At 36.9% G+C, this 26,815-nt stretch overlaps 1 protein-coding gene across 1 annotated transcript in view; it reads left to right on the top strand.

Moving 5' to 3' along the window:
• ACAP2 (ArfGAP with coiled-coil, ankyrin repeat and PH domains 2) overlaps nt 1-26,815 on the top strand; it is a 155,707-nt gene that overhangs the window by 61,164 nt on the left and 67,728 nt on the right. The window contains exons 3-4 of the mRNA XM_030328638.1: nt 7,517-7,636; nt 8,434-8,487. Of these exons, the coding sequence (XP_030184498.1) occupies nt 7,517-7,636; nt 8,434-8,487 (174 nt within the window). The remainder of the gene's footprint in view (nt 1-7,516; nt 7,637-8,433; nt 8,488-26,815) is intronic.

Raw genomic sequence — 26,815 nt, 5'->3', positions numbered from 1 at the left:
ATGGCCATAGCTATGCCTTACCTTTCAGAGTTCTCATCTTGGAAATCTGGAATGCTGATCTCTTACTTTCTTACTGGAGTCTCCAGTCCTTCCAGTTCTCATTTCACTCCTGCTTCTGTTCTTCAAGCTTAGCCAGCCCTCTCGTCTTTCAGGTTATAAACTTCTGATATTTTAGACCCCTTTTAAACTTACTGCCCTTTCAGTGCATTTGGGGGGGGGGTAATTTTTGGAGATAAAATTCACTTAACATAAAATTCATCTTTTAAAGTGTACGATTCAGTGTTTTCAGTGTATTCACAGTATTGTGCTACCCTCACCAGTGTCTAACTCCGGAGCATTTCCATTACCCTAGAGAGAAATCCTGTGCCTGTTAGCAGTCACTCCCAGTTTTCCTCTCCGTACATCCTCTGGCAGCCACTAATCTACATTCTGTCACTATGGATTTGCATATTTTGAACATTTCATATAAGTGGAATCATAATTTGGCCTTTTATGACTGGCATCTTTTCACTTACCATGTGTTTTTAAGGTTCATCTGCCCAGGTTGTAACCTGTTCCAGTATTTCTTTTTTTTTTTTTTTAATTTTTTTTTAACATTTATTCATTTTTGAGAGACAGAACATGAGCAGGGAAGGGGCAGAGAGAGGGAGACACAGAATCTGAAACAGGCTCCAGGCTCTGAGCTGTCAGCACAGAGCCCAACGCGGGGCTTGAACTCACAAACTGCGAGATCCTGACCTGAGCCAAAGTCGGACACTCAACCGACTGAGCCACCCAGGCGCCCCTCCAATATTTCCTTTTTATGACTGAATACTATGCCGTTGTATGGGTATACCACATTTTGTTTATTCATTCATTATTTGATGGACATTTGGGTTGTTTCCATTTTTTAGCTAATATGAATAATACTGCTATGAACACTTTCAGTCTGTTCTTAATTTTATTCCGTCGTTATTTTTCTTCTGGAGGCGTTCATTATCCTTCCATAACACCTACTCTACAGAATTCTTACTATATTAGTCTAACAATTTATATTCTCTGTGTCATATCTGGGCTATAAAGCCCTACAGGAGAAGTTACACAACTATTTCGTGAAACCAACTGGTGGAGCTACACATTCCTGGAATTCTTGATGCAAAGCAAATTTTCCAAGACTCATTCAGGTTATCTTATTATCTTTAACAGCTATTTTACTTCCCTGTTTTCTCAACATTTATCATTGTGTTCTTCTTTCTTAGTAGATGACTTTGACTCTGTCTTCTTTTTGGTGGGAACGCATTTATTTCTTGCTCCTAATCTAGAAATTTATTTATTTAAAAAATTTTTTAAAGTCTTCATTCATTTTTGGGAGACAGAGAGAGACACAGTGTGAGCGGGGGAGGGGCAGAGAGAGGGGAATCACAGGATCTGAAGCAGGCTCTAGGCCCTGAGCTGTCAACACAGAGCCCCAGCGGGGCTCAAACCCACAAACCGTGAGATCATGATCTGAGCTGAAGTCGGACACTTAACCGACTGAGTCACCCAGGTGCCCCTAATCTAGAAATTTAGAATCTGTTCTTCTCTTTTCCCACTTTGCCTCCCATTTGAATGATAAAAGTATTCCTTTTCCTATGTAATTCCAAACTCTTAATTTCTTAGGACTTTGCTTTAGCCACTTTTCTCTTTTTTTTTCCTCTATCACCTCTTTAAGTAGAAAGTGTTCAAGTTTCCCTTGAACAAAAACAAAACAAAACAGGACACACAAACCAAAAGCAAACAAGAAAACTCTGACAAGGAAACATAAATGTTTAGTAATTACCATGTGCCAGTAATGTTCTAAGAGCTTTATGTGCACTATTGTGAGAAATAAGCCCACTGACCCATTCAAAGGAGGATGCGGAGACTCGGAGCAAGTGAAGAGAGGCTGTAATCGATGTTCTTGCAAGTGTGTCTGATAGATAGGCACACTTGGGGCAGTTGCAGCAGGCAATTTATCTCCTAGGGTACAAGTCCCTCCCCTGATTGCTCTTTGGCTGAGTACTACAGAGGTTACAACCTTACCCGGAAGTCACCTATGCCCATGTAAGGCAAAAAGTTGTCTGATTGGAACAAATGCACATTCCTTGAGGTGACTCAGAGACTTCAGTTCTTTGGTGCATGCTCATTGCAAAGCCTGGAAGAACCAGGAAGTGAAGTGTCTCAGGGTTTGGGACTCCATTGTGTGTGGAGTTGGTACATGTTTCCAATAGGTTGTAAACCTATTGTTAATTAGAAGCATAGTTTTTATTTGGTATTTCTTTAAAAATTTTTTTTTAATGTTTATTTATTTTTGAGAGAGAGAGACAGAGCACGAGTAGGGGAGGGGCAGAGAGAGAGGGAGGCACAGAATCCAAAGCAGACTCCAGGCTCTGACCTGTCAGCACAGAGCTTGACATGGGGCTCGAACTCACAAACCTTTGAGATCATGACCTGAGCCGAAGTCAGATGCTTAACTGGCTGAGCCACCCAGGCGTACCTATTTGGTAATTCTGAAAAAGAATCATTTCAGTTACTTCTCACACCATCTTAACTCTTTTATAGTAACCTGATATGGTTTGGTACCATTGTGATCATATCAGACAGAAGAAACTTAAGTTTGCAGAGGTTAAGGTCATTCAGGTTAGATGGTTAATGACAGCAGTAGAATTTGAACCTAAGCTGACTGAACCCAGAACCCTTGTGTTTTTATCCGTATTGTTATACTACCAACCTCTCTTTCAGTTTTTATAGAACATTTTAATTATTTTTTAACTATTTAATTTGTTAAATAAGTATTTAATTTGTTGAATACCACCTGTGTGACACAAAACTCAAAGGTAGAGAAATCAGTGAGAAATTAGTCCTCCTGTAATCTCTTTCCTAGAGAACACTTGTGTGTCCTTCCAGAAGTTTTCTGACCATATAAAAGATTTTAAGTATTTGTGTTTCTCCTCTCCCCACTCCAACAAAAATATCAACACTGTTCTACATTTTACTTTTGGAAAACATATATCTTGGATTTTGGTTTTTGTTATTAATTATAGAGCTGCCTCATTCTTTTTAAAGGGTGAATTGTATTTCATTAATGGATATATCATAATTTATCCAGTTGCCTACTGATGGATACTTAGATTGTTGCCTGTATTTTACTGTGGCTGCAGTGAATGACTTCACATGTGTGTCATGTAGCTTATGTGAAAATGTTATGTGTATAATACTTTTCTAAAAGTGAAATTGCTAGGTTAGAGGGTAATTGTTTAAAATTTTGATAGCTCTTGCTAAACTGCCTTACATGGAAATTGTACCAATTTACATCCCCTCCCCCCAAAATGTGTGAGAGTGCCTTTTTCCCCATACCTACCCACTCTACAATAGCAAATTACCAAACTTTTGATCTTTGCTGTTCTGTAAAAAACAGTATTTTGCAATTTTTAAAAAAATTATGAGTGAGATTGATTTTTTTTTTTTATGGGTATAGGATGTATTTGAATTTTCTGGGAATTATCTGTACATATCTGTCGACCTTTTTTCTTTTTTCTTTTTTTCTAGTGGCTGGTTTGCTTTTCAAAGATGATTGTATACCCTTTCTTATAGCAGGGAAATTAGTCCCTTGTGATTGTTACTAATATTGTTTTCCCATTTTATTGTTTTTCTTTTGACTAAGTTTATTGTTTTTTTCTTATAGAAATGTTTTATGTTTTTATAGTTGAATTGATGTTTCTGCTATGATTTTTGAGGTTTGCATCTTTCTCAAAAAGACTTCTGTTACTTTGAGATTATAAAAAATATTACCTCCTGTTTTCTCTTAGTTTTCTCATTTAATGTTTCATGCTTAAATCTTTATTCCATCTGAAATTAATTTGAGCATTTGGAATTCAACTTGGTTTTTTGTTTTCTTTGTTTCCCATTAGATGGCTATCTAGGATCTGTATGTCATTTATTGGATCTCTAAGCTCCCCCTCCCCAACCTCCCCCCCCCCCCCCACTGGCTGGAAGTACTGCATATTTGTATCTGTTTCTTGACTCTGTTCTATTCCATTGAACAGTTTGTCTATTCACATCCATTACCAGACTTTTAACTGCTGCACTTCTATAATACATCTTAATAATATATAAGGCTGGGGTGCCTGGGTGACTCAGTTGATTAAGTGTCTCACGGGCTCAGGTCATGATCTCCCAGTTTGTGAGTTTAAGCCCCACATTGGGCTCTATGATGACAGCTCAGAGCCTGGAGCCTGCTTCAGATTCTGTGTCTCCCTCTCTCTCTGCCCCTCTTGTGTTCTCTTTGTCTCTCAAAAAATGAATAAACGTTAAAAAAATTAAAAAAAATATAAGGCTTATGTCCGCATCTCATTATTCTTTTCGATTTTTTTCCATCTTCTTGCATGTTAATGTTTACTCCATATGAATTTTAGAATTAGTTTTTCTGGTTTTTAAGACATTATTTTTTGTAATTTTCTTTTTTGTGTGTGTTTGAGAGAGAGACCACGCGCACATTTGCATGAGCAGAGGGAGGAGCAGAAAGAGAGGGTAGAGAGAATCCCAAACTGTCAGTGTGGAGTCTGATGCGGGGCTTAATCTCACAAACTGTGAGATCATGACCTGAGCCCAAATCAAGAGTTGGACACTTAACTGACTGAGCCAGCCAGGCATCTCTATTTTTTTGTAATTTTCTATTTGTTTGTTTGTAATTTTCAAACTGTTTAAAAGACTAATTTCTGCCAGCATTTCTCATAGTGAGTTTTATGAGATGTTGTTTCTATGAGAATGCTCCCTGTGAAGAGAATTCCACATCAAATATTTTTGAGAAATGTTACATATTATACTCTTCTAGGATTCACAGTACGCATGAATATATATCAGAAGCTCTTTAAAGTTCAGCAATAAAGAAATCTGTTTAGCTTTTTAAACCTAGAGTTTGCCAGGGGTGCCTGGGTCGCTTAGTCGGTTGAGCGTCCGACTTCAGCTCAGGTCATGATCTTGCAGTTTGTGGGTTCGAGCCCCGCGTCAGGCTCTGTGCTGACAGCTCGGGCCTGGAGACTGCCTCGGATTCTGTGTCCCCCCTCTCTCTGTCCTTCTCTTGCTCACGATCTGTCTCTCAAAAATAAATAAACGTTAAAAAAAATTAAAAAAAAAACCCTAGAGTTTGCCAGATTTGTTTTATCACAGAATCCTTATTTTAGTATAGGATGTTCTTGTGGGTATTCTGTAGAATTTATATGCATATATTGAGCTATCATTTTGTCGTCTTCATCTATAGTTCATAATTTACTGTAACCTGACTAACAGCCCCCCAGTCAGTTTCTCTTAAAATATTCTTGCCGGGGATGCTGGTGACTTTGCCACCAAACTCAATAGACGTTTTTTAAGTCTTTTTAAAACTTGACTTTTATGAGTTTTCGAACCATTCATCATCCATCTTTTGATACATTGTTCTTTTTTCTACTTTGGTGAAATTATTCTCTTGCTTTTTCTCCTACTTTCCCTCTTCCTCTTTAGTCTCCTTTGTGTAATTTTCACTCTGCATCTGTCCTCAGCTCTCTCTCTAGGACATAACACTGTAGCACTGATACTGTATATTTTTTGATGCCTTCTGTATCTGTATCTACAGTCTTTTTTGAGTTGCAAACATCTGTGTTCATTTGTGTTTGATCAGCTTTCCACTTGGCTTATCTCACAGGCTCAACACAGTGAAAACAAGTTTTTTGCTGGCCAGTTTAATGTGTGAATTAGTAGTCCATGGCAGGCCAAACTCAGGCTGAATTTCAGCTCCAACTTTCCCCTTGGTGGGACACAGTCGTCTGCATAAGTGTACCAGAGTACTTGACTATAGTTCTTGAATTTGTCTCCCCTTTTCTCTCCCTGCTTACTGCCTTAATTTAGACGCTCGTGGTTTTTGGTCCAATCTCCTTATCTTTATTATTTCTTTCCATGTTTTTATTTTTTCTCCTTTTAGATCATCATTCTAAGATGGAACTCAGGTGAACTCACCAATCATTGACTTCACTTTTCCCTTCACACAAAATGCGAACATCTTAGCATTGTACACAAGGCTTGTCCTGATCTGGTCCTTGTATATATTTCTAACATCATACTTTTAATGCCACACATTTTCACACTGCACACTGCCTCTGTCCTGCCCACTGAGCTTCTGGGCCTTAGCACATGTTCTTCCTAGAGTAGTGTCTTCCCATTACTTTTGTCTGATTGGCTAATTCCTGTTGGTCTTCAGGGCTTTTCTCAAGTGTTACCTTTTCCAGGAATCCTTCCCTTATTTAAGCCCATAGTTCTGGTTAGATGTTCTTCCTTTGTTCCATCACGCTTGGTTTTGTCATGCATAGCAGTCGTGTTTTTGCTGTAGGGAATGTATCTGCTTGTCTGTTGGTTAGAATTAGAGCTTCTGAGAGAGAGATTATGTTTTTTAAAATATTTTTTAACTTAATTTATTTTTTAAATTTACATGCAAGTTAGTTAGCATATAGTGCAACAGGGACTTAATGCCCCTTACCCATTTAGCCCATCCCCCCTCCCACAACCCCTCCACTAACCCTCTGTTTGTTCTCCATTTTTAAGAGTCTCTTATGTTTTGTCCTTCTCCCTGTTTTTATATTATTTATGTTTCCCTTCCCTTATGTTCATCTGTTTTGTGAGAGATTATATCTTTAATTTCTGTTCTTCTAGGCCCTAGGGTATAACAGTTTTAAAATATACTCCTGAGATCCTTTAGATGTTTTTTAAAGGTTTTTTTTTTTTGGGGGGGGCTCTTCGTGGTGCCCTCCCACCCCTGCATTACCCCCTCAGTATCCTTTCCTTCTCCACTTTAAAAAGAAGAAAAAAAAATATATATGTATATATATGTATTCACCCAAGATACTGCTTGATTAAAGAAAATGTTCTATGTTTGAATGAAAGGAGAAAAATAAGGAATGGAAAAAAAGAAAGGGAGGGAGGAAAGGAATTAAAGAGAAAGAAAGATGAAAGAAAGTCTCAATTTTAACACTAGCACAGTGCCTAGGACAGTAGGCATTGGAGAAATATCGTTGATTAATCAATTCTGACATCTGCTTTGATAGATTGACACTGAAATGCCCAGCATGACTAACTCAACATGTCAGCTTATTCCCCTTTTCTCCAACATACCACAGGTTTTGAGTTTTTTTTTTTTAATTTAAAATATTTTTTAACATACTGGTTGTTCTGCCTCAAGTTCCCTGTTCTTCCTAGACAAATTTTTATAGAATTAATTTATGGGCTTGAATTTGACTTGATAAAATGATTTGTTGTTGTTTCAACACAGCTTCTGGGTCCTAAAAGGTCAACTGTTTTGGTACAACCCTCCTATGAATTTACTTTATAAGTCAGAGGGGAAAAGAGCAATTTTCAATTGGTCTATTTTGGATTTATTGATGAACCATAATTTATCTAAACTAGGCTAACTCATGAAGCTACTACTAACACTTGTTCAACTAAGTAATTTGTATAATTATTTTCAACCTGATGTAATGTTTTTCTTTTTCAGCTTGTGAAACTTTGTATCGCAATGATTGATACCGGAAAGGCCTTTTGTGTTGCAAATAAACAATTCATGAATGGGATTCGAGACCTGGCACAATATTCTAGTAATGATGCTGTAGTTGAGGTTAGTATTATTAAAATTAGTTAATATGTTAAATGCAACAGGATATTAAAGAATTATGCATTCATTTATTAAACGTATTAGTGGCTATAGTGGTAAAACAGTGGAATAGAAAAGCTATCACCTATTGGTCTTATTTTCTATAATTCTGTTTTCTAGCATAGTTGGAAGTTGATGGATGATTTGCATTGTGAATGTTAGCTTACTTCTGGTAGGTGAGCTGAATCCTCTACAAGAGGTCCTAAGCAGGCAGAGGAGGATTATGCTCCCTAGTAGGAGCTTATAGGGGCAAGCAGAGAGCATTAAACCTTAAGAATAGTATTTAACTGTATGTATGGGGCTGTATAGGAAAGTTCTTGTCAGCTCGCTATGCTTGGTTAACTTAGACCCTTGCTGTACTCTGTGGTATTATGTTATTTCTTCCAGGAGGAATAATACCTGGTTAGGTAATGGATGTGCTTTCATGATTATTTGACTCCGGGATGTCTAAATGTGCAGTCTTGATACACTCAATTTTACCTTTAGGTTTATATGTGCCATTACTATTTGTTAGCATACTCCTACTGATATGACAATATTAATTCTTTGACTGTTCTGGGGTTTTATGTCACTCACCACATGTAGACTTGTCCTCTTTGCAGAGTATGCCCATGAGGCAATGCCATGAAATTGCCCTTGCAAGTAAATGTCATTGTTTACAATGTAACTTGATCTTTCTGTCAGAAATGCTGAAGTAACATTTTTGTGACCTATTTTAGTGGCTTTTAAATGACTTGGTTTTCTTTTGGTTTCTTTCATAGACAAGTTTAACCAAGTTTTCTGACAGTCTTCAAGAAATGATAAATTTTCACACAGTAAGTGTCAGCAAGTAGGTGTTACTATGACCATGTTAATATTTAGTATATTCCTTGAGTGGCAGTATTTTACAAAAGTACTTAAGTTGTAATTCAATAACTTTAAATTGTCAGCTTTTTAGTTGGGTGGATCTAACGTGTGTGTGTATGAGACAGAGAGAGACTTTATTTCTCGTTCTAGTAAGGTGAACTTAATATCACTGAAATATATACCCATAAGAGCTATTTTTTTGTTTAAGTTGTGCCTTTGGGAGTTCTTACGGAATTATTTTAAGAATGACGAAGTAAAAGTCATCATTCTAAATTTAGCTATTTCTTTTAAATACTTACAAATATATCCTCTTTGTCTTATCAGTTGCGAGTATTAAAGACTGCTGTATTCTTTGGGCAATTTATATGTGTCTTTAAGATGAGGGCATTTAGCCTTCAAGAATGAGGGATACTTTTAGAATGTCAAGAAATTCCTTTATAAATTTTGTAAAACTTTACTGAAAACATGGTAGCTTATGAGTTATACATTCTTTTTTTTTAATTTTTATTGAGATATAATTGACATTATGTTTTATGTATACAGCGATTCCAAGTAACGATTCTGTATTTGTATATACTACAAAATGATTACTGCAGTAAGTTCAGTTAACACGTGTACCAGTACATAGTTAAAATTTATTTTTCTTGTGATGAGAATTTTTAAGACTCACTCTCCTACCTACTTTCAAATATGCAGTACAGTATTATTAACTGTAGTCACCATGCTGTTTGTTACCTCCCTACAACATATTCATTGAATATTTTATGGAAATTTACACCCTTTGAACCCTTTCACCCGCTACCCCTGCCTCAGGCAGCCACCAGTCTGTTCTCTATATGCTTGAGCTCATTTTTTGTTGTTGTTGTTATTTTTCAAAGATTTTTTTCTTGTTTCTTTTCTTTTTTTTTAGAGAGAGAGTGGGAGCAGGACAGGGGCAGAGGGAGACAGAGAAAACCTTAGCAGGCTCTGCGCTCAGTGTGGAGCCTGACGTGGGGCTTGATCTCACTACTTGATCATGACCTGAGCTGAAATCAAGAGTCGGATGCTTAAATGACTGAGCCACCCAGACACCCTTATTTTTAAAATTTTACATCTGAGTGCAGACACTATTTTTCTTTTTCTGTCTGACTTATTTTGCTTAGCATAATGCCTGCAGGATCCATCTGTGTTGTTGCAAATGTCAGGAGTTCATTATTTTTTATAGACGAGTAGTATTTCAGTGTGTGTATGTGTGTGTGTGTGTGCGCGCGTGCGTGTGTATGTGTATTGCATCTTTATCCACTCATCCATTGATGGATATTTAGGGTGTTTCCATATCTTGACTATTGTAAATAATGCTGCAGTGAACATGGAGGTGCATATATCTTTCACTTTTTTCTGATCATACCTAGAAGTGGAATTGCTGGATCATATGGTAGTTCTAATTTTAATTTTTTGAGGAATTTCCATACTGTTTTCCACAGTGGCTGCACCAATTTGCATTGGCACCAACAGTGTACAAGTGTTTCCTTTTCTCTGTGTCCTTGCCAACATTTATTTCTAGTCCTTTTGGGTTTTTTTTTTTTCTTGTCTGTTTGATAATAGCCATTCTAACAGGTATGAGGTGATGTCTCATTGCATTTTGATTTACATTTCCCTGATGATTAGTGGTGTAGAACATCTTTTCATGTATTTGTTAGCCAGTTGTATGTTTTCTTTGGAAACATGTGTGTTCAGACCATATGCCCATTTTTTAATCGGATTTTTTTTTTCCTGTTGAGCTGTATGAGGTCCTTCCTTCCTTCCTTCCTTCCTTCCTTCCTTCCTTCCTTCCTTCCTTCCTTCCTTCCTTCCTTCTTGATATTAACCCCTTATCAAATATATGATTTGCAAATATTTTCTGCCATTCAGTAGTTGCTTTTTCACTTTGTTGTTGGTTTCCTTTGCAGTGCAGAGACTTTTTAGTTTGATGTAGTCCCACTTGTTTATTTTTCCTTTTGTTGCCTTTGTTTTGGTATCGAAAAAATCATTGCCAGGACTGATGTCAAGGAGGTTACTGCCTGTGTTTTCTTCTAGGAGTTTTATTCTAGCACCTGGCAGTACAGAGGGTTCTGGTCTTATTTTCAAGTCTTTAATCTATTTTGAGTTAATTTTTGTGTTATGTGCTTCTTAAAAAATTTTAAAAAGCTTAACATATATGACTGTCATATAATTATTTGGTGCTTCAGAATTATCAACACATACTCTTTATAAAAATCTGCCAGTTTTTGGTTCTTAGTTTATTTGATTTTCTTACTTTTTGGGTTTTTTTGGTCAAATTAAGGGTAAAGTTATCTGGTTATATTTATTTTAATTGTACTTCAAATTTTAGCTGTTCTGAAATTAGCATGTACAAGTATTGCTTCATTTCCGGGTTTCAGTTCTTTTGAGTATAGATCCAGGTGTGGAATTACTGGTGCATACGATCCTTCTATACTACTTCCTTCTTAAGGAAACACTGAACTGTTTTTCACAGAGCCTGCACCATTTTACACTTCCAGCAGCAATGTGTGAGTGTTCTGGTTTTTCACATCCTTGTCAACGTTTATTATTTTCCATTTTTTGGATCACAGCTGTCCTAGTAGGTGTGAAGTAGTGTCTCACTGTGGTTTTGATCTGCACTTCTCCGATGCTTAATACAGCTGAGCATGTTTTCATGTGTTTATTGGCCATTGTGTATTTTCTGCCATTGTTACCATTGTGGCCATTTGAGTCCTTTGCCTGTTTTTAAATTGGAATTTTAAAAATTGAATTCTTTGTATATTTTGGATATTAATTCTTATCAGATAAATATGTAAATATTTTCTCCCATTCTGTATAGGTTGTCTTTTCAGTTTCTTGATAATATCCTCTGATGCACAAAAGTTAATTTTGATGAAATTCAGTTTATTTTTTTTGTTGCTCCTGCTTTTGGGGTCATATCCAAAAATCCATCGCCAAATCCCGGATCATGAAGATTTATCCCTTTGTTTTCTTCTAAGAGGTTTTTTTAGTTTTTTAAAAAGTAATCTCTACACACATCATGGGGCTCAAACTTATAACCCCAAGTTGAAGAGTTGCATGCTCCATTGACTGAGCCAGCCTGGCACCCCTCTTCTTAGCATTTTATGGTTTTATCTCTAATATTTTGCACCAGTTTGTTTTCTTAATGTCTTCTTATTCTCTTTCTACCTTCTAGAGGATTTAGATGCCAGTATATAGTATGTTTGATTTGTTTTTAAATCAAGTGATCATTTGGATTTAAACTTCCTAAAAAATGTAATATAGTAAGAACTAATTTTGGGGGGGATAAAAGCTATTGATTGAAATTAACATAAAAAGTTAAATGTTTTCTCCATAATATATTATCTTTTGTAATAGTCTTATTTCTGATATTTTCTTTAAATCAGTAAGTCTTGCATTATTACTTTACATAAGAATACCTTGGCTGTTTGTTATAACTTTAAATGTGAAAATTTATGGTTAAGATAAACACTTGGCAAATAAATTGTTTAAATGTGTATTGGTAGATTTCTTGTCAACAAATCTTCAAAGTATTTTAATAATCACTTTCAGTTTTTAGTTTGTTGCTTTATATGAAGGGAATAATAGAATTTGCTATGCCTATATCTAAGAGTGTTGCGAGGAACAACAATATGTGAAAGTAGACTCTGGAGAGTGATACTTCTTTCTTTACTATATCAGTTGGCATACGTTCAGGAAAACAAGCCACTTAGGATATTTCTGACAGAAAGATTTTAATACAGTGAATTGGTTACAAAAGTGTTGGAAGGGCTGGAGGAATAAAAAGAGTTAAGGTGGTGCCATCTAGAGATTAGTAAATATGGGAAGTAGCTATTGCCCCTGGGGCTGGAGGAAATGGGAAACTGTTCCCCAGAGCTCCTAAGTATTGCACTGTTGAGAATACAGCCAATGTAACCTGGCCAGGAAGCCAGGAGCTTGCCTCCCTGTGGTTGCTGCAGAGCCAAGGAGCCTGTAGTCCCACTGAAACTGCCCAGATTGGTCATAGATGGCTGCTCAAAGTTGGTGTGGCTCACAGATGCTCACTGATGGCTATGTCAGAACAGAAGCAGAAAAAAACGTGGCTTCCTCTATGTCCTGCTGTCATTGGCTTACATTGGCAGAACCTAACCTCTCTGTTTGCAAGGAGGCCTAGGAAATATACTTTGCAGATTTCTAGCATCTGGCAATACAGAGGAGGAGCCCATGAAAGGGTGATGTGGTGGTGAAAGCCAACAATTAACCAACACATCAGCCATAAAGCTTATAATTTCAAAATATTTTTGGCAGGCAAATTATTGTGCAGCTTAATGAGTTTTTTCATTAAAGCTTTTTATATGACTTTTCTTTTTTCCATATTCTCCATATCCAACATATTAGCAAAATTACACCCCAAATCCAACTAACAGTAGTTTCTCTGCCACCTCCAAGTCTACAATACTACCACCTCTTGTTTAGGATTATATCATAGCCTTCCAACTTGTGTTTCTGCTTCTCTTCTTGCCCTTCTACAATGAGTTCTGTATACAGGAGCCAGAAAGAACTTAAAAATATAAATTAATTTACAGCATTCCACTATTGTAGCTTCCCATCACACTCAGAATAAAACCCAAACATGGCATACCCCAGCCCTATGACCAGACTTCTGCTGATAACTCCCTGATCTCATCTCTGTTTTCTGCCTGGCTGTAGCCACATGGACTCTTTGTTGTTCTTTAACATATCAAAGTAATTCTCATCTTAGGGCCTTTGCACTTGCTATCTATTCTGTGCAGAATGTTCTTTGTTCATGTCCATGTGTAGCTATTTTCCTTAAAGTATTCTTTCTCTTTCTACACATCTCCCTCACTTTATTTAGGTCACTACCTCTCAGATAAGCCTTCCTTGACCACCCTGTCATCACTTAGGTTACCTTACTCTGCCTTTTACACACACACAGGCACATGCACACACAATATACACATATATCATCTGATTCTTAAATGTATGTATGTACTTAATTTATTGTCTAAGTTCCATGACTGCAGGCACTGTGTTATATTCATTTCTGCTACTACCACCTAGAAGATTCCTGGTAGAAAGTACTTTTGCAGAGTTAAGGAGACCAAGGTTATGAACTTAAGAAAATTCTTAAGTGTTTTTTTTATAGTCATTAAATGAAAAAAATTTGTTAAATCAGTGACAGCACATACCAAATAGATAATTAAAAGTATTTAATGTTTTAAACATTTTTCTTTTATTGTTTCTGGCACTTGAAAACTTCAGGATCTCTATTTTCACTAAAATTTATGTTGCTTTAAAAAGATGATTTGCAAACCGATAGATTACTCTTTGCCTGCCTGTCTGCATAGAGGACTTAAGGCTGTAGGTTGGTGAGCTTGTGTGTGTTGATATATATACTATACATGTATCTATAGAGAACTCTTTGTTTTATACTATATCTAGATGTCCAGTGCCTTTCTAATTTTATCCCATATTTTTTTTAGCATCTCAGAAATTTTCCTAATAGATAGAAGTATGGAATTGTAAGACCTTGCTTTACTACCTTTTAATTTCCTTTCCTTTTGTAGTTGCTATGTTGTCTGCTTTACCTGGCCTTTTTGTTTCTTGTTAACAAATACTTTAAATTGTTCCCAGTAGGAGTGACTCATGTGTACTTGAATCAGAATTCTTATATTGGAGGCAAAGATTCTTCCTTCATCATAATACTGCATACTTTGCTTTAGCTAAAATATGACCAGGGATGACAGATCTCTTGTTTACTGTTACATCCCTAGTACTTGCATAATTCTTTTCCTGGGGAGGTCATTTGATGTTACTAAGCTTTGTGCTCCTCCTTTGTAAAATGAATGGGTTTTACTAAATGACTTTTAGTTATAAACATTCTATGATTACACAGCATTATTTATTATAAGATTTCAATATGATCTCAGAGCCATTTGTTAAAATGTGGGAAAAGCCTAGTTACATAAAATGCTTTATTTTAGTAGCATTTTCTACAATGAAAATTTAATTACATAGCATTACAGGGCAAAGGAGGCTTTATAGGACAAGACAAACTGCTTTCTAAAATGTAATAAATGCGGCAATCTGCTTAAATTCTGTAGCAGATTTTGTAATACTTAGATTTTGGTGTATCTGTGTCACAGTAAAAAGCTGGATATTCTGCAGATGTCATTTATGAATAACTTAATAAATGGGTTTACATAAAGGTTTAAAATAATAGAGCCATTTGGGTTTTTAGCCAAGATTAAACATAGATTGGGATTAGTTTAGCTGGTCATTTAAAAATTATTTGAATTCTTTTGTGATTTATTTCTTCTGTAAGAATGGATATTATTGTCCCTTATTCCTTATAGAATGAGAATTTCCTAGGGTTGTTCTCTAACCCATATGTCTTTATAAGGCACCAATTCATGGCTTTTTCAGAGCAGGTCAGGCGTGCTGATTTTTAAAATTTTTAAATGGAATGGTCAGGCGTGCTGCATTCTATTACATACTGGAGTTGGCTTGAACACTGACTTTTCTGGAACATAGAGATTTCTGTAACTTCACTGATGACTCTTTTGGATTCTAATTTGCTGTTGGTGTAAGGAAGTTGGAATTTTTATTTGATTATTATTTTTGCTGAATGAAGCTTTAAGGTTGAATTGCTGCATAAATTCTATAAAATGCGTAACCCTTTTTGTTTTATTTTTTTCTGAGTTTGATTTTCCATATTACAGCTGTCCACTCATTCACTCAGTGGATGGTTTCATGAAAATGTCATGTCCTATCTGGGTGTTGGTGGAAAATTTTTAAAAGTTTAAAATGGAATTATGTTAAAATAATAAGTATTTAATAAATAAATCATTTCTTTTTAATAGAATTATGTTAAAATAAAACATACTGTTGGGGGAGATATTACATATTGAATGAGTACAATACTTCTAAATATCTAAAAAGTATTTTAATGAGAAACTTGAGCTAGTTTCCATGAACATAACTTTTTCTCAAAATAGGTATTACCATGAAATGATTTCAAGCAATTCCTGGTCAAGATTTTAAAATTGTTGATCTTTTCAAATTCTTGGTTATTGTCATTGATAAGAATGTTGTCTGCATAAGTAGTCATATTAGTGAAAAGCAGGTGAGTATTTATTGCCCTTTCCTCCTGATTGACAGGAGCTTGGTTATTACTCTTTCCTCCTGATTGGCAGGAGCTTCTTTATCCCGTGTAATTAGAATTCAGATAATTCTGTCTCTTTAAGTTGTACTTTAAAGGAGCAGTCATTCATTTTTTATCCTTTTTTTCTTTCATTGACAAAAGTAATGCTTAAATTTTCTGAGATAAACTGAATAGATTTTGAATAAAATAATGATAAACCTTTCCTGCAGGTATACACAGAAGTTGGTCTTCTACTTTTTTCTTCCTTTAATTCACTTCTAATAATTGTCTTTGTGGATCTAGATTATAGCACTGACTCCCTAGTGACTCATTCTCAGCCTCTCCATTCCAATACAGCGAATCCACACAGTTTGTCAGTGTATGTGAATGGTCAGAAATATTAAGCATTGCTTGAAATAAATTAATCAGATAGCAGAATGTTACTTTAGCCATATCTTGAAGTCAATAGCTAGTATTAAATCCATAAGTTGAGATTTATTCCTCCTAAACTTCCTGAATTTTACTTAAAAAAATTTTTTTAATGTTTTTCATTTTTGAGAGAGAGAGCACTAGTAGATGAGGGGCAGAGAGGGAGACACAGAATCCAAAGCAGGCTTCAGGCTCCAAACTGTCTTCAGAGAGCCTGATGCAGGGCCCAAACCCACAAACTGTGAAATCATGACCTGAGCCAAAGTTGGACGCTTAACTGACTGAGCCACCCAGGAGCCCCGAGAACTTTTTTTCTTATTTTGTGTTTGCAGAAGTTTAGAGTACAGATCTTTTTCTGTATGAAATTGACATTTCATGTTGAAGTCCTGTATGATTTGCTTCATTTAATAACTTCATAGTTATTTATAGCTTCATTTAATAACTTTGATACAAAAAGATAGGTCAAAGAAGAGAATTTGGACCACTGTGATTGTATTCTGAATGTAATGATTTTCTGGCAGTATTTAATGAAAAATTTGTCCATTATAGTGGGGAAACAACAATCAGTAGAAAGCAAATGTATTTAAGTACGAAAATGAAACATATGTCTTAAGGTTCAGAAATTGATGTGTGTATAATTTTCTGCATACTTAAAATGTTTTAAAATAAATATTGAAAGATAATAAAATGAAACATTTCATAAATAGGAAATACTAATTCGTTGTAGTTAATTCAATAAATGTTACTCTTATGTATGATCACAAAATAAAATTTTCAAAATGTTTTTTGAAATCAGCAAATGCCTACAGTCCCATTTAAATGATTATGTGCATTTATTTATTTATATTGGTTTCAAGTTTTTATTTGTTTTTGAGAGAGAGAGAGAAAGAGGATGAAAGTGAGCGAGAGAGAGCGAGAGAGAGCGAGAGAGAGCGAGAGAGAGAGAGAGAGAGAGAGAGAGAGAGAGAGAGAGATGGGCTCACCCAAAGTGGGGCTTGGGCTCACCTGATGTGGGACTCTAACTCATGAATCATGAGATCATGACCTGAGCTGAAGTCAGATGCTTCACAGCTGAGCCACCCAGGGGCCCTCGAGTTTTTATTTAAATTCCAGTTAGTTAACATATAATGTAATATTAGTTTCAGGAGTAAAATGTAGTGGTTCATCACTTACATGGAACACCCAGTGCTTATCACAATAGATTATGTACATTTAATTTCATCTTCAGAAATAAATGTTTTTTTGTTTTTTATTTTATTTTTTTAAGGATAGTCCTTTGAGTCAAATACATTTATTTTATGGAAGATACACCAAAATATTTTTTAATTTAATTTTATTTTTTAATTTACATACAAATTAGTTAGCATATAGTGCAACAATGATTTCAGGAGTAGATTCCTTAGTGCCCCTTACCCATTTAGCCCACCCCCCTTTCAGTAACCCTCTGTTTGTTCTCCATATTTATGAGTCTCTTTTGTTTTGTCCCCCTCCCTGTTTTTATATTATTATTGTTTCCCTTCCCTTATGTTCATCTGTTTTTTCTCTTAAAGTCCTCATATGAGTGAAGTCATATGATATTTGTCTTTCTCTGACTCATTTCACTTAGCATAATAGCCTCCAGTTCCATCTACATAGTTGGAACTGGCAAGATTTCATTCTTTATGATTGCTGAGTAATACTCCATTGTATATATATACCACATCTTCTTTATCCATTCATCCATTGATGGACATTTTTGGGCTCTTTCCATTCTTTGGCTATTGTTGATAGTGCTGCTATAAACACTGAGGTGCATGTGTCCCTTTGAAACAGCACACCTGTATCCTGTGGATAAATGCCTAGTAGTGCAATTGCTGGGTTGTTGGGTAGCTCTATTTTTAGTTTTTTGAGGAACCTCCATACTGTTTTCCAGAGTGGCTGCACCAGCTTGCATTCCCAGAAATAAATTTTTTTAATAATTAAAGATAAAACAGCAAAATTTCATCAAGAATCAGAATTTGGCTAATTAACATCAAAAGCCAATAATAAATAACTACTGAAAAGTGTAAGAATCAAAAAAGAATCAATTGCGTTCTTTTTTTTTTTTTAATGTTTATTTTTGAGAGAGAGAGAGGGAGGACAGAGTGTGAACAGGGGAGGGGCAGTGAAAGAGGGAGACACAGAATTCGAAGCAGGCTCCAGGCTCTGAGCTGTCAGCATAGAGCCCGACGCAGGTTTTGAACTCATGAACCGTGAGATCATGACCTGAGCTGAAGTTGGACGCTTAACTGACTGAGCCACCCAGGTGCCTCCAATTGCATTCTAGTAGGAACACCTCTTAAGAAATGATGATGCTAACAAAACAACCATATGTATCTTATTAGTAGAAGAAATGTGAAAAGTAAGAACAAATTAATAGCAAAAATTTGTGAAAGAGCCAAAGAAAGATGAAATATTTGACAACGGGTACTAAGCAAAGAAGTGATGACAAACAAATTGTGACTGCAGTAGTTTTGGGTGATTCAAATGGTAATGCCAGGGGGAACATTATATAGTTTTGTCAAAACAATAATTACTGCATTTAAATACTATATTTATAGAGCAAGTCGGACAAATAGTATTAAAATATAATTTTAGCAAAAAAGATTCATTTTAGCAGTTAATTTCTTTTTTAATTAAAATGTTTTAAGTTTATTTATTTATTTTGAGAGAGAGAGAAAGAGAGAGAGTGAGCAGAGCAGAGAGAGAGAGAGAATCCCAGGCAAGCTCTGCACTGTCAGCTCGGAGCCGGACTTGGGGTTTGAACCCACAAACCACAAGATTATGACCTGGGCCGAAATCAAGAGTCAGAAGATTTGGATGCTTAACCTACTGAGCCACACAGGCACCCCAGCAGTTGTTAATTTTGGAATGGTTGTACCAAATAGTTTACAACTTCTTAAATCACTGTAAAAACTTATATAAACACGACACTAATATCTTCTGTATGACTGTTGACATCTTATTTATCTCTGTTTAACAACCACCCCAAAATTTAGTGACTTAAAACAACAACTATCATGTGTTTGGGCAGGGTTTGGGGAGGCCAGCTAGTCTCTACTCCAGTTGGTGTTGGCTGAGTGGCTTGTATATGGCTGGAGGATCCAATTTGTCTGGTGCCTCAGCTGGGGTGGCTAGAATGGGTGAGGTTGGCCAGGTTTCTCCTGCCCTTTGGAGTCCGTGATTCTCTAGGACTTCACTCTTATAATGTGGTCTCTCTACAGGAGGGTAGTCAGACTTAAAATGTTTTTTTATTTTAGAAGAGAGAGCATGACTAGGAGAGATGGGCAGATGGGGGTGGAGGGGAGGGAGGGAGGGAGAGAGAGAGGGAGAGGAGAGGAGAGGAGAGAGAGAGAGAGAGAGAGAGAGAGAGAGAATATATCCCAAGGCTCCTCACTCGGCATTTACCCTGATGTGGGCCTCAATCAATGCCACAACCCTGGGATCATGACCTGAGCTGAAATCAAGAGTCTGTTGCTCAACTGACTGAGCCACACAGGTGCCCCAGGTAGTCAGTCTTCTTAATGTGATAGCTGGCTTTCAAGTGAGTGAAATCAGTAGGTGTTAAGACTTCTTATGGGCTTGGCCTGGAAGTCACATAGGATCACTTTTGCTACATTCTTTTGATCAAAGCAAGATACAGGGCTATGCCAGATTTAAGGTAAAGGGTAATAAACTCTACCTCTTGGTGGGAGAGTACCATGCACATGGAGTGATGAGAGGAATTATTGGTGGCCCTCTATATAAACAGTCTATCTTTCAACACACCAGTAATGTGTGCCATAAGTGTTAGGAGCCTTTACAGTAGAAAGAGATTTTGATTTATGTCATCTGGAGTATAGCATCAGAATTTAAAAAATTTCTCTAGGTGATTCTGACATGTAGTGAAGTTTGAGAACCACTACTTTAAATCAGTGATTCTAGGGGTGCCTGGGTGGCGCAGTCGGTTGAGCGTCCGACTTCAGCCAGGTCACGATCTCGCGGTCCGTGGGTTCGAGCCCCGCGTCGGGCTCTGGGCTGATGGCTCAGAGCCTGGAGCCTGTTTCCGATTCTGTGTCTCCCTCTCTCTCTGCCCCTCCCCCATTCATGCTCTGTCTCTCTCTGTCCCAAAAATAAATAAATGTTGAAAAAAAAAATTAAAAAAATAAATCAGTGATTCTTGGGGCTCCTGGGTGGCTCAGTTGGTTAAGCATCTGACTCTTGATTTCAGCTCAGCTCATGATCTCGTGGTTTGTGATATTGAACCCTGCATTGGGCTCTGCGTTGATAGCAGGGAGCCTGCTTGGGATTCTCTGTCTCCCTCTCTCTGTCCCTCCCCCACTCATGTGCACGTGAGCCCGCACTCGCTCTCTTTCTTTTTCTCTCAAAAATAAATAAACATTAAAAAAAAAAAAATAACCCAGCGGTTCTCAAATTGTGGCCCATGGACCAATAGTATCAGCATCACCCCGGGACTTGTTAGAATTTCAGCTTCTCAGAGTTTACCCAGATCTACTGAATCAGCAACTCTGAGGCCAGGAGCCAGCAATCTGTGTTTGAACAAAGCCTTCTAGGCAGTTCTAAGGTACTCTAAAGTTTGAGAACCACTGTTCTAGAGCAGGGGTTGGCAGACTTTGGCTTAAAGGCCAAATCTAACCCATCCCTCCCTTGCTTTGCATAAAAAGTTTCATTGGAACACATATTCATTTGTTTCTGTATTGTCTATGGCTGCTTTTGCACTACAACAGAGTAGTTGTGACAGGGACCACATGGCCCACAAACCTAAAATACCGTCTAGTCCTTTACAGAAAAATGTGCTGACCTGTGCACTAAAGGACTACTTTATTTTTGCCCAGTTCCCAGGACTGTATGTGTCGTGACACCCACTGAAGAGAGGCCTCTTTCTGCTTTAGTGAAAGTGATTTAGTGATTTTAGCTACCTTGAATTCTTATCAGTGGAGTGGTAGTGGATGAACCAAGGCTGTAACCCAGACTAGTTAAAATCAGAGTCTCTGTGAGTAGGCATCAGTAATTTTCAAAGGTCCCCAGGTCATTCCAGAGTTCAGCCCAGTTTGAGAAGCAGTGTATTGCTTCTTCCAAATAAGCTAGTTGGAATTCTTAGTAAACGCAGACTCTGATTCTGTAAGTCTGGCCTGGTTTTGGAAATTCTTTTCTAACAAGCACCCAGGTGATACGAATAATTTTGGTTCACACCTGGGGAGCTTAAAATGTGCTGATTCCTGAGTCTCACCAGTGTTTCTAATTATCTCAGCATCAGGGTATTTAAAAGTTCCCCAGGTTATTCTAATGTGCAACCAATGTAAGAACCCCTAGGTTAGAGCAGCCTGTCTCAATCTCTGAGTAATGGAATCACCTAGCAAATGTAATAAAAATACAGAAGGATTTTATCTTTCTTTAACAAGCTTGGACCTTGGTAGTTTCTGTTAGCTTTGCAGGTGATTTTCACACTAAAGCTAGTGAAGAACCACTGCTGTAGAGGACTCGAGAAAGGGAGAAAGAAGAATTTAGAGAAATGGATAGGCTAGGACAGGCAAAGAATATAGAAAAAGAGGAATGCATAATAAACAATAATTTGCATATTGGGCTCTGTTCCTGATGATAGCAAAGAAGAGTCCTCTTGATTTGTTATTGACCTATTTATTACAGGCCTAATGAGCTTAACTAAATAAAAGATTCAGGGCGTTCACAGCCATAGCCCTGTACTCTTCTATAGATTTTGGAAAGGAGAGGGATGATTATGTCCTATGGAAGGAATCATAGAAGAGAATGCTGTGGTAGCTGAATAATATTTAAATGGGCGACAAAGACTTTAAACTACAAAATTTATGCTTTGAGCCAATGGGGCCTAAATGGTAAGAACTGGAAAATCTTCAGTGCCAACTGTGGATGTGTAGCCTATCTTGTACTAAACTTTGTAGAGTACTGTTTGCCATACGTAAACTGCATCTCAGTTTTCATCGTTTTCTGAAAACAGCTGAGATAGTGTTGCTTTAACTGTGTCCAGACATGAATGGGGGATAACCTGAGTGTAAGCCATTGGTTTAAAACAACCATTATCTGTGCACTTAAGTCAGATCCTTTTGTAATTAGCCCACGCATAGGTCAAATGACATATTCTTGATTATTATGTATATGTTGGTAGGAATAATACTGCTAATTTTAGAAATGGAACTGAACCTTAGCTTTTGTGTTGGTACCTCCCCCCACCACCCCCGAGTCTGTCATTGTGGTTTTATTGTACCATTCCACGTTTTCTGGTGTAGAAACAGAAGACCTGAGATATACTTAATTCCAAGGGTAAAACAATTTTTTTGGTCTAAAACCTAGGTAAAGTTTTTGGGTGGTCACTGGACACTTTGGATAAGATCTGGATCAGAATCCTCAACTAGTGAAGATAATAGAACGCAACACAAGGAAAATGGGGAAATCAAATCAAACTTAAGGAAAGAGTCTTGCAGACTTCATTTGGTACCTGGCTTCTAGGTACCAGTGCTACTTGAGATTGGTCCTGACAAGGCTACTTTTACTTTAGTCCCTGTTTCTTTCAAGTCTTCTATAGCTTTTTACTTGCAGCATATGAAAATAAATGATGTGAATTCTCTCTCAAGCAGAGTATAGATTAGTGACTTAGGAAATGAGACTAAATGAGGCAGTTCTGTGCAGCGGTTCACCACAGAAAAGTGTTAGCGAGCTGTTCTGTGGCTGGATGGCTTGAGATTGGCAACTAGGAGACAGCTTTTTACTCAGTTGCTTTTGCATTAACAATATAATTTTCACTGTAATCGAAGTGTTGAAAATGTGTAGCCTCGATTATTGGCAATTTCCTAAAGTACTTCCTATTCTAGTCAAACGTATATAAAATTTAGCTTAGGTAATGTTTTATCTTGGAGGATGTAGATACTACGTAATGTTTGTATAGTTTTAAAACAATGAAACACTACACAGGAAAACATTGTGTTTTTCTTTCTGGAATATACTTATTTTTAAACGTTACTGAGGGATAATTGGTATAAACAGCATATCAAAGCATACAATTTGGTGAGCGTTGGCGTATGTAAACCTGAATAAAACTGTCACCTTAATTAATTTAATGAACATAACAGTTACACCCCAAAAGTTTTCCTTTGCTACTTTGTAATTCTATTTGCTGCCGTCTTATTTCTAGACATTCACCGATCTGCTTTCTGTCATTATTGGTTAGTTTCGATTTTCTATACTTACATGTAAATTGAATCAGTGTAATTATTTTGAGACTCAATTGTGTTGTGTTTAACAATAATTCTTTCTAGGGGCAGTCGGTTGAGCATCTGACTTCGGCTTTCTAGGTGGCCCAGTCGGTTGAGCATCTGACTTCGGCTCAGGTCATGATCTCGCAGTTTGTGAGTTTGAGCCCCACTTTGGCTCTCTGCTGTCAGCCTGTCAGCGTGGAGTCCACTTTGAATCCTCTGTCCCTCTCTCTGCCCCTCCCCTACTTATGCTCTCCCCCAAAAAAATAAATATTAAAAAAAGAAAAACAATAATTCATTCCTTTTTTATTGCTTAATAGTATTGCATTGTATGGATATATCATAATTTGTTTATCCATTCACCTGTTGATGGATGTATTAGTTATCTATTACCATAGAGTGGATTACCCCAAAATATAGTGGCTTAAAACAATAAACATTATCTGGTTTCTGGGCCAGGAGTTCTTAGACTTTAGATTTAGCTGGGTGGCTCTGGCTCAGAGTCTTGTATGAGATTGCTATTAAGATATTGGCTGGAGGTCACGATCTCGCGGTCCGTGAGTTCGAGCCCCGCGTCAGGCTCTGAGCTGATGGCTCAGAGCCTGGAGCCTGTTTCCGATTCTGTGTCTCCCTCTCTCTCTGCCCCTCCCCCGTTCATGCTCTGTCTCTCTCTGTCCCAAAATAAAAAAAAAAAAAAAAAAAAAAAAAAAGTTGAAAAAAAAAAAAGATATTGGCTGGGCCACAGTCAGTTGAAAGCTTTACTGGGGCTGGAGGATCCAATTCCGAGATAGGAAGTGTGTGTGGCTGTTGGATCCAGGCCTCAGTTCCTCGCCAGGGAGCCTTGTCCCTCGGCTGCTTGAGTGTCCTTAGTACATGGAATCTGGTTACTCCCCAAACAGGGGATCCAAGAGCACAAGAGCAAGGGCAAAGAAAAAGCTACATTGCTTTTCATGACTTAGTCTTAGAAGGCATACATTGTCACGTCCTCCATATTACCATTTGTTAGAAGTAAGTCGCTATGACCAGCCTGCTCTCAAGGTGATCAGGCCCCATTTTTGAAGGGAGGAGTGTCAAAGAATTTGTGGACATATTTTAAAGCCACCACAATGAACATTTGAGTTGTTTCTGGGCTTTGGCTATTACAAATAAAGTTGCTTACAAAAATATATGTAAAAGTTTGTATACATGTATGCATTTATTTCTCTTGTGTGAATAGCCAGGAGTGGCTAGTTCATACATAAGGTAGGATTATATTTAACTTTTTACAAAACTGTGTGTATAGTGAAGACTATAAAATATTGCAAAGAAAATTAAGGAAAGAAAAAAGAACTTACTGTTTATAATAATAATGTTAATATTCATATATTAAATTTCTAAAAATTTTTAAAAATCTTTATTTTCAGATACTCTTAGACTTACTGAATAGTTACAGTACAGAGTACCCATAACCTTTAAATTTCTAAAAATATTTAACTTCTTCAAAGAAATTAAAGAAAACCTCCCAAAATTTAGAAATTATTTTCCAAAGTTGACTGTATCATTTTACAGCAGCCATGTACAAGAGTTCTAGATGCTTCACATGATCAACAACACTTGGTATGGCCACTCTTTTTAAATTCATCATGGTTTTAATTTACATTTTCTGTTTTTTTTTTTTTTTTTAAGTTTATTTATTTTGAGAGAGATCCAATTCCAAGATAGGGAGTTTTTTTTTAAGTTTATTTATTTTGAGAGAGTGTGTGTGAGCAAGGGAAGGGCAGAGAGAGAATCCCAAGCAGGCTCTGTGCTTTTAGCACAGAGCACAATGTGGGGCTTGATCTAACAAACTGTGAGATCATGACTTGAGCCAGAATCAAGAGTTGGAGGCCCAACTGACTGATCCACCCAGGTGCCCCTAATTTGTATTTTCTTAATAGTTAATGATGCTCAGTGTGTTTTTGTGTGTTTTTCTGTCAATGTATCTTCTTTGGTGAAATGTCAGCTCTTTTGCCCATTAAACTTTTTTGGATTGCTTATCTTATTATTACTTAGTTATAAGAGTTCTTTCTGTATTCCAGAAATGTCTTTTGCCAGATAAATGTTTTGCAGATACTTTCTCTGAGGCTTTGGCTTGTCTTTTCCATTTTTATGAGTATCTTCTGAAAAGCTATAGCTTTTAATTTTGATTAAATCAGTTTATTCACTTTTTTATTTTATGTTTTCTTTTTGTATTCTACCAAGAAATGTTTGCCTAGTTTATGTTTAGATTTGTGATCCACTCTGAGTTACTTTTTCTATATGTTTGCATGGTAAGGGTGAAAGTTCCTTTTTTTTTTTCAGGCTATGGCTCTTCAGTTGTTTGTTGTAACACCATTTGCTCAAAATGGTTTTTCCCTATTGGCACCTTTTTGAAGGCAGCTGTGTTCACCACTATACCACCAGTTGGTACTGCACCATTGGTACTTTTTGTCTAAAAAAATGTGTGGGTCAGTTTTGGGCTCTGTCTTATTTCATTGATCTTTTTGCCTGTCTTTATTCTAATACCACAATAGCCTTAATTACTGTAGCTTTCATAGTAAGTCTTGAAATCAGGTAGTATAGGTATTCCAGCTTTCTTCCTTTTTTTCAAAATTGGCTATTCTAGGTCTTTTACATTTTCATATAAATTTTAGAATCAAATTTTTAACTTCTACAGAAAGCCTTACTGGGATTTGGAGTGGGATTGTATTGAATGTATAGATCCATTTGGTGAGAATGGACATCTTACTAATAATCAGTCTTTGAATCCATGAACACAGTATATCTCTCTATTTACTTAAGTTTTCCTTAATTTCTCTTGGTAATGTTTTGTAGTCTTCACTGTACAAGTCTTACGTATGTATCCCTAAGCATTTCCTATTAAATTTTTTTTTAATTTGTTTATTTTGAGAGAGAGAGAGAGAGTGAGCATGAGTGGGGTAGAGGCAGAGAGAGAGGGAGAGCACAGAGCCTGATGTGGGGCTTGAACCCACAAACCATGAGATCATGACCTGAGCTGAGATCAAGAGTCCGATGCTTAACTGACTGGGCCACCTGGGTACCCCAGCATTTCCTATTTTTTGATGCTACTGTAAATGATGTATTTTTTTGTCATGTTTATTTTTGAAAGACAGAGTGTATGCAGGGGAGAGGCAGAGAGAGGGGGACAGAGGATCTGAAGCGGGCTCCGTGCTGACAGCAGGGAGCCCAGCGTGGGGCTCGAGCTCAAACCGCAAGATCATGACCTGAGCCAAAGTTGGACACTTAACCGACTGAACCACCCACCCAGGCCTTTTTAAAGTTCACTTGCTAAGTTGTTGCTGGTATATAGAAATATCACTGATTTTTGTATATTGACTTTGTTCCTGTGGCCTTGCTAAATATGCTTGTTAGTTCTGGTAGACTTTTCTGTAAATTCCATAGTATTATCTCAATCATATCATCTGTAGATAAAGATAGCTT

This window comes from Lynx canadensis, chromosome C2 (assembly GCF_007474595.2).
Source record: "Lynx canadensis isolate LIC74 chromosome C2, mLynCan4.pri.v2, whole genome shotgun sequence".
Classification (NCBI taxonomy): Eukaryota; Metazoa; Chordata; class Mammalia; order Carnivora; family Felidae; genus Lynx; species Lynx canadensis.
This window is presented reverse-complemented; position numbering and strand designations above follow the sequence as displayed.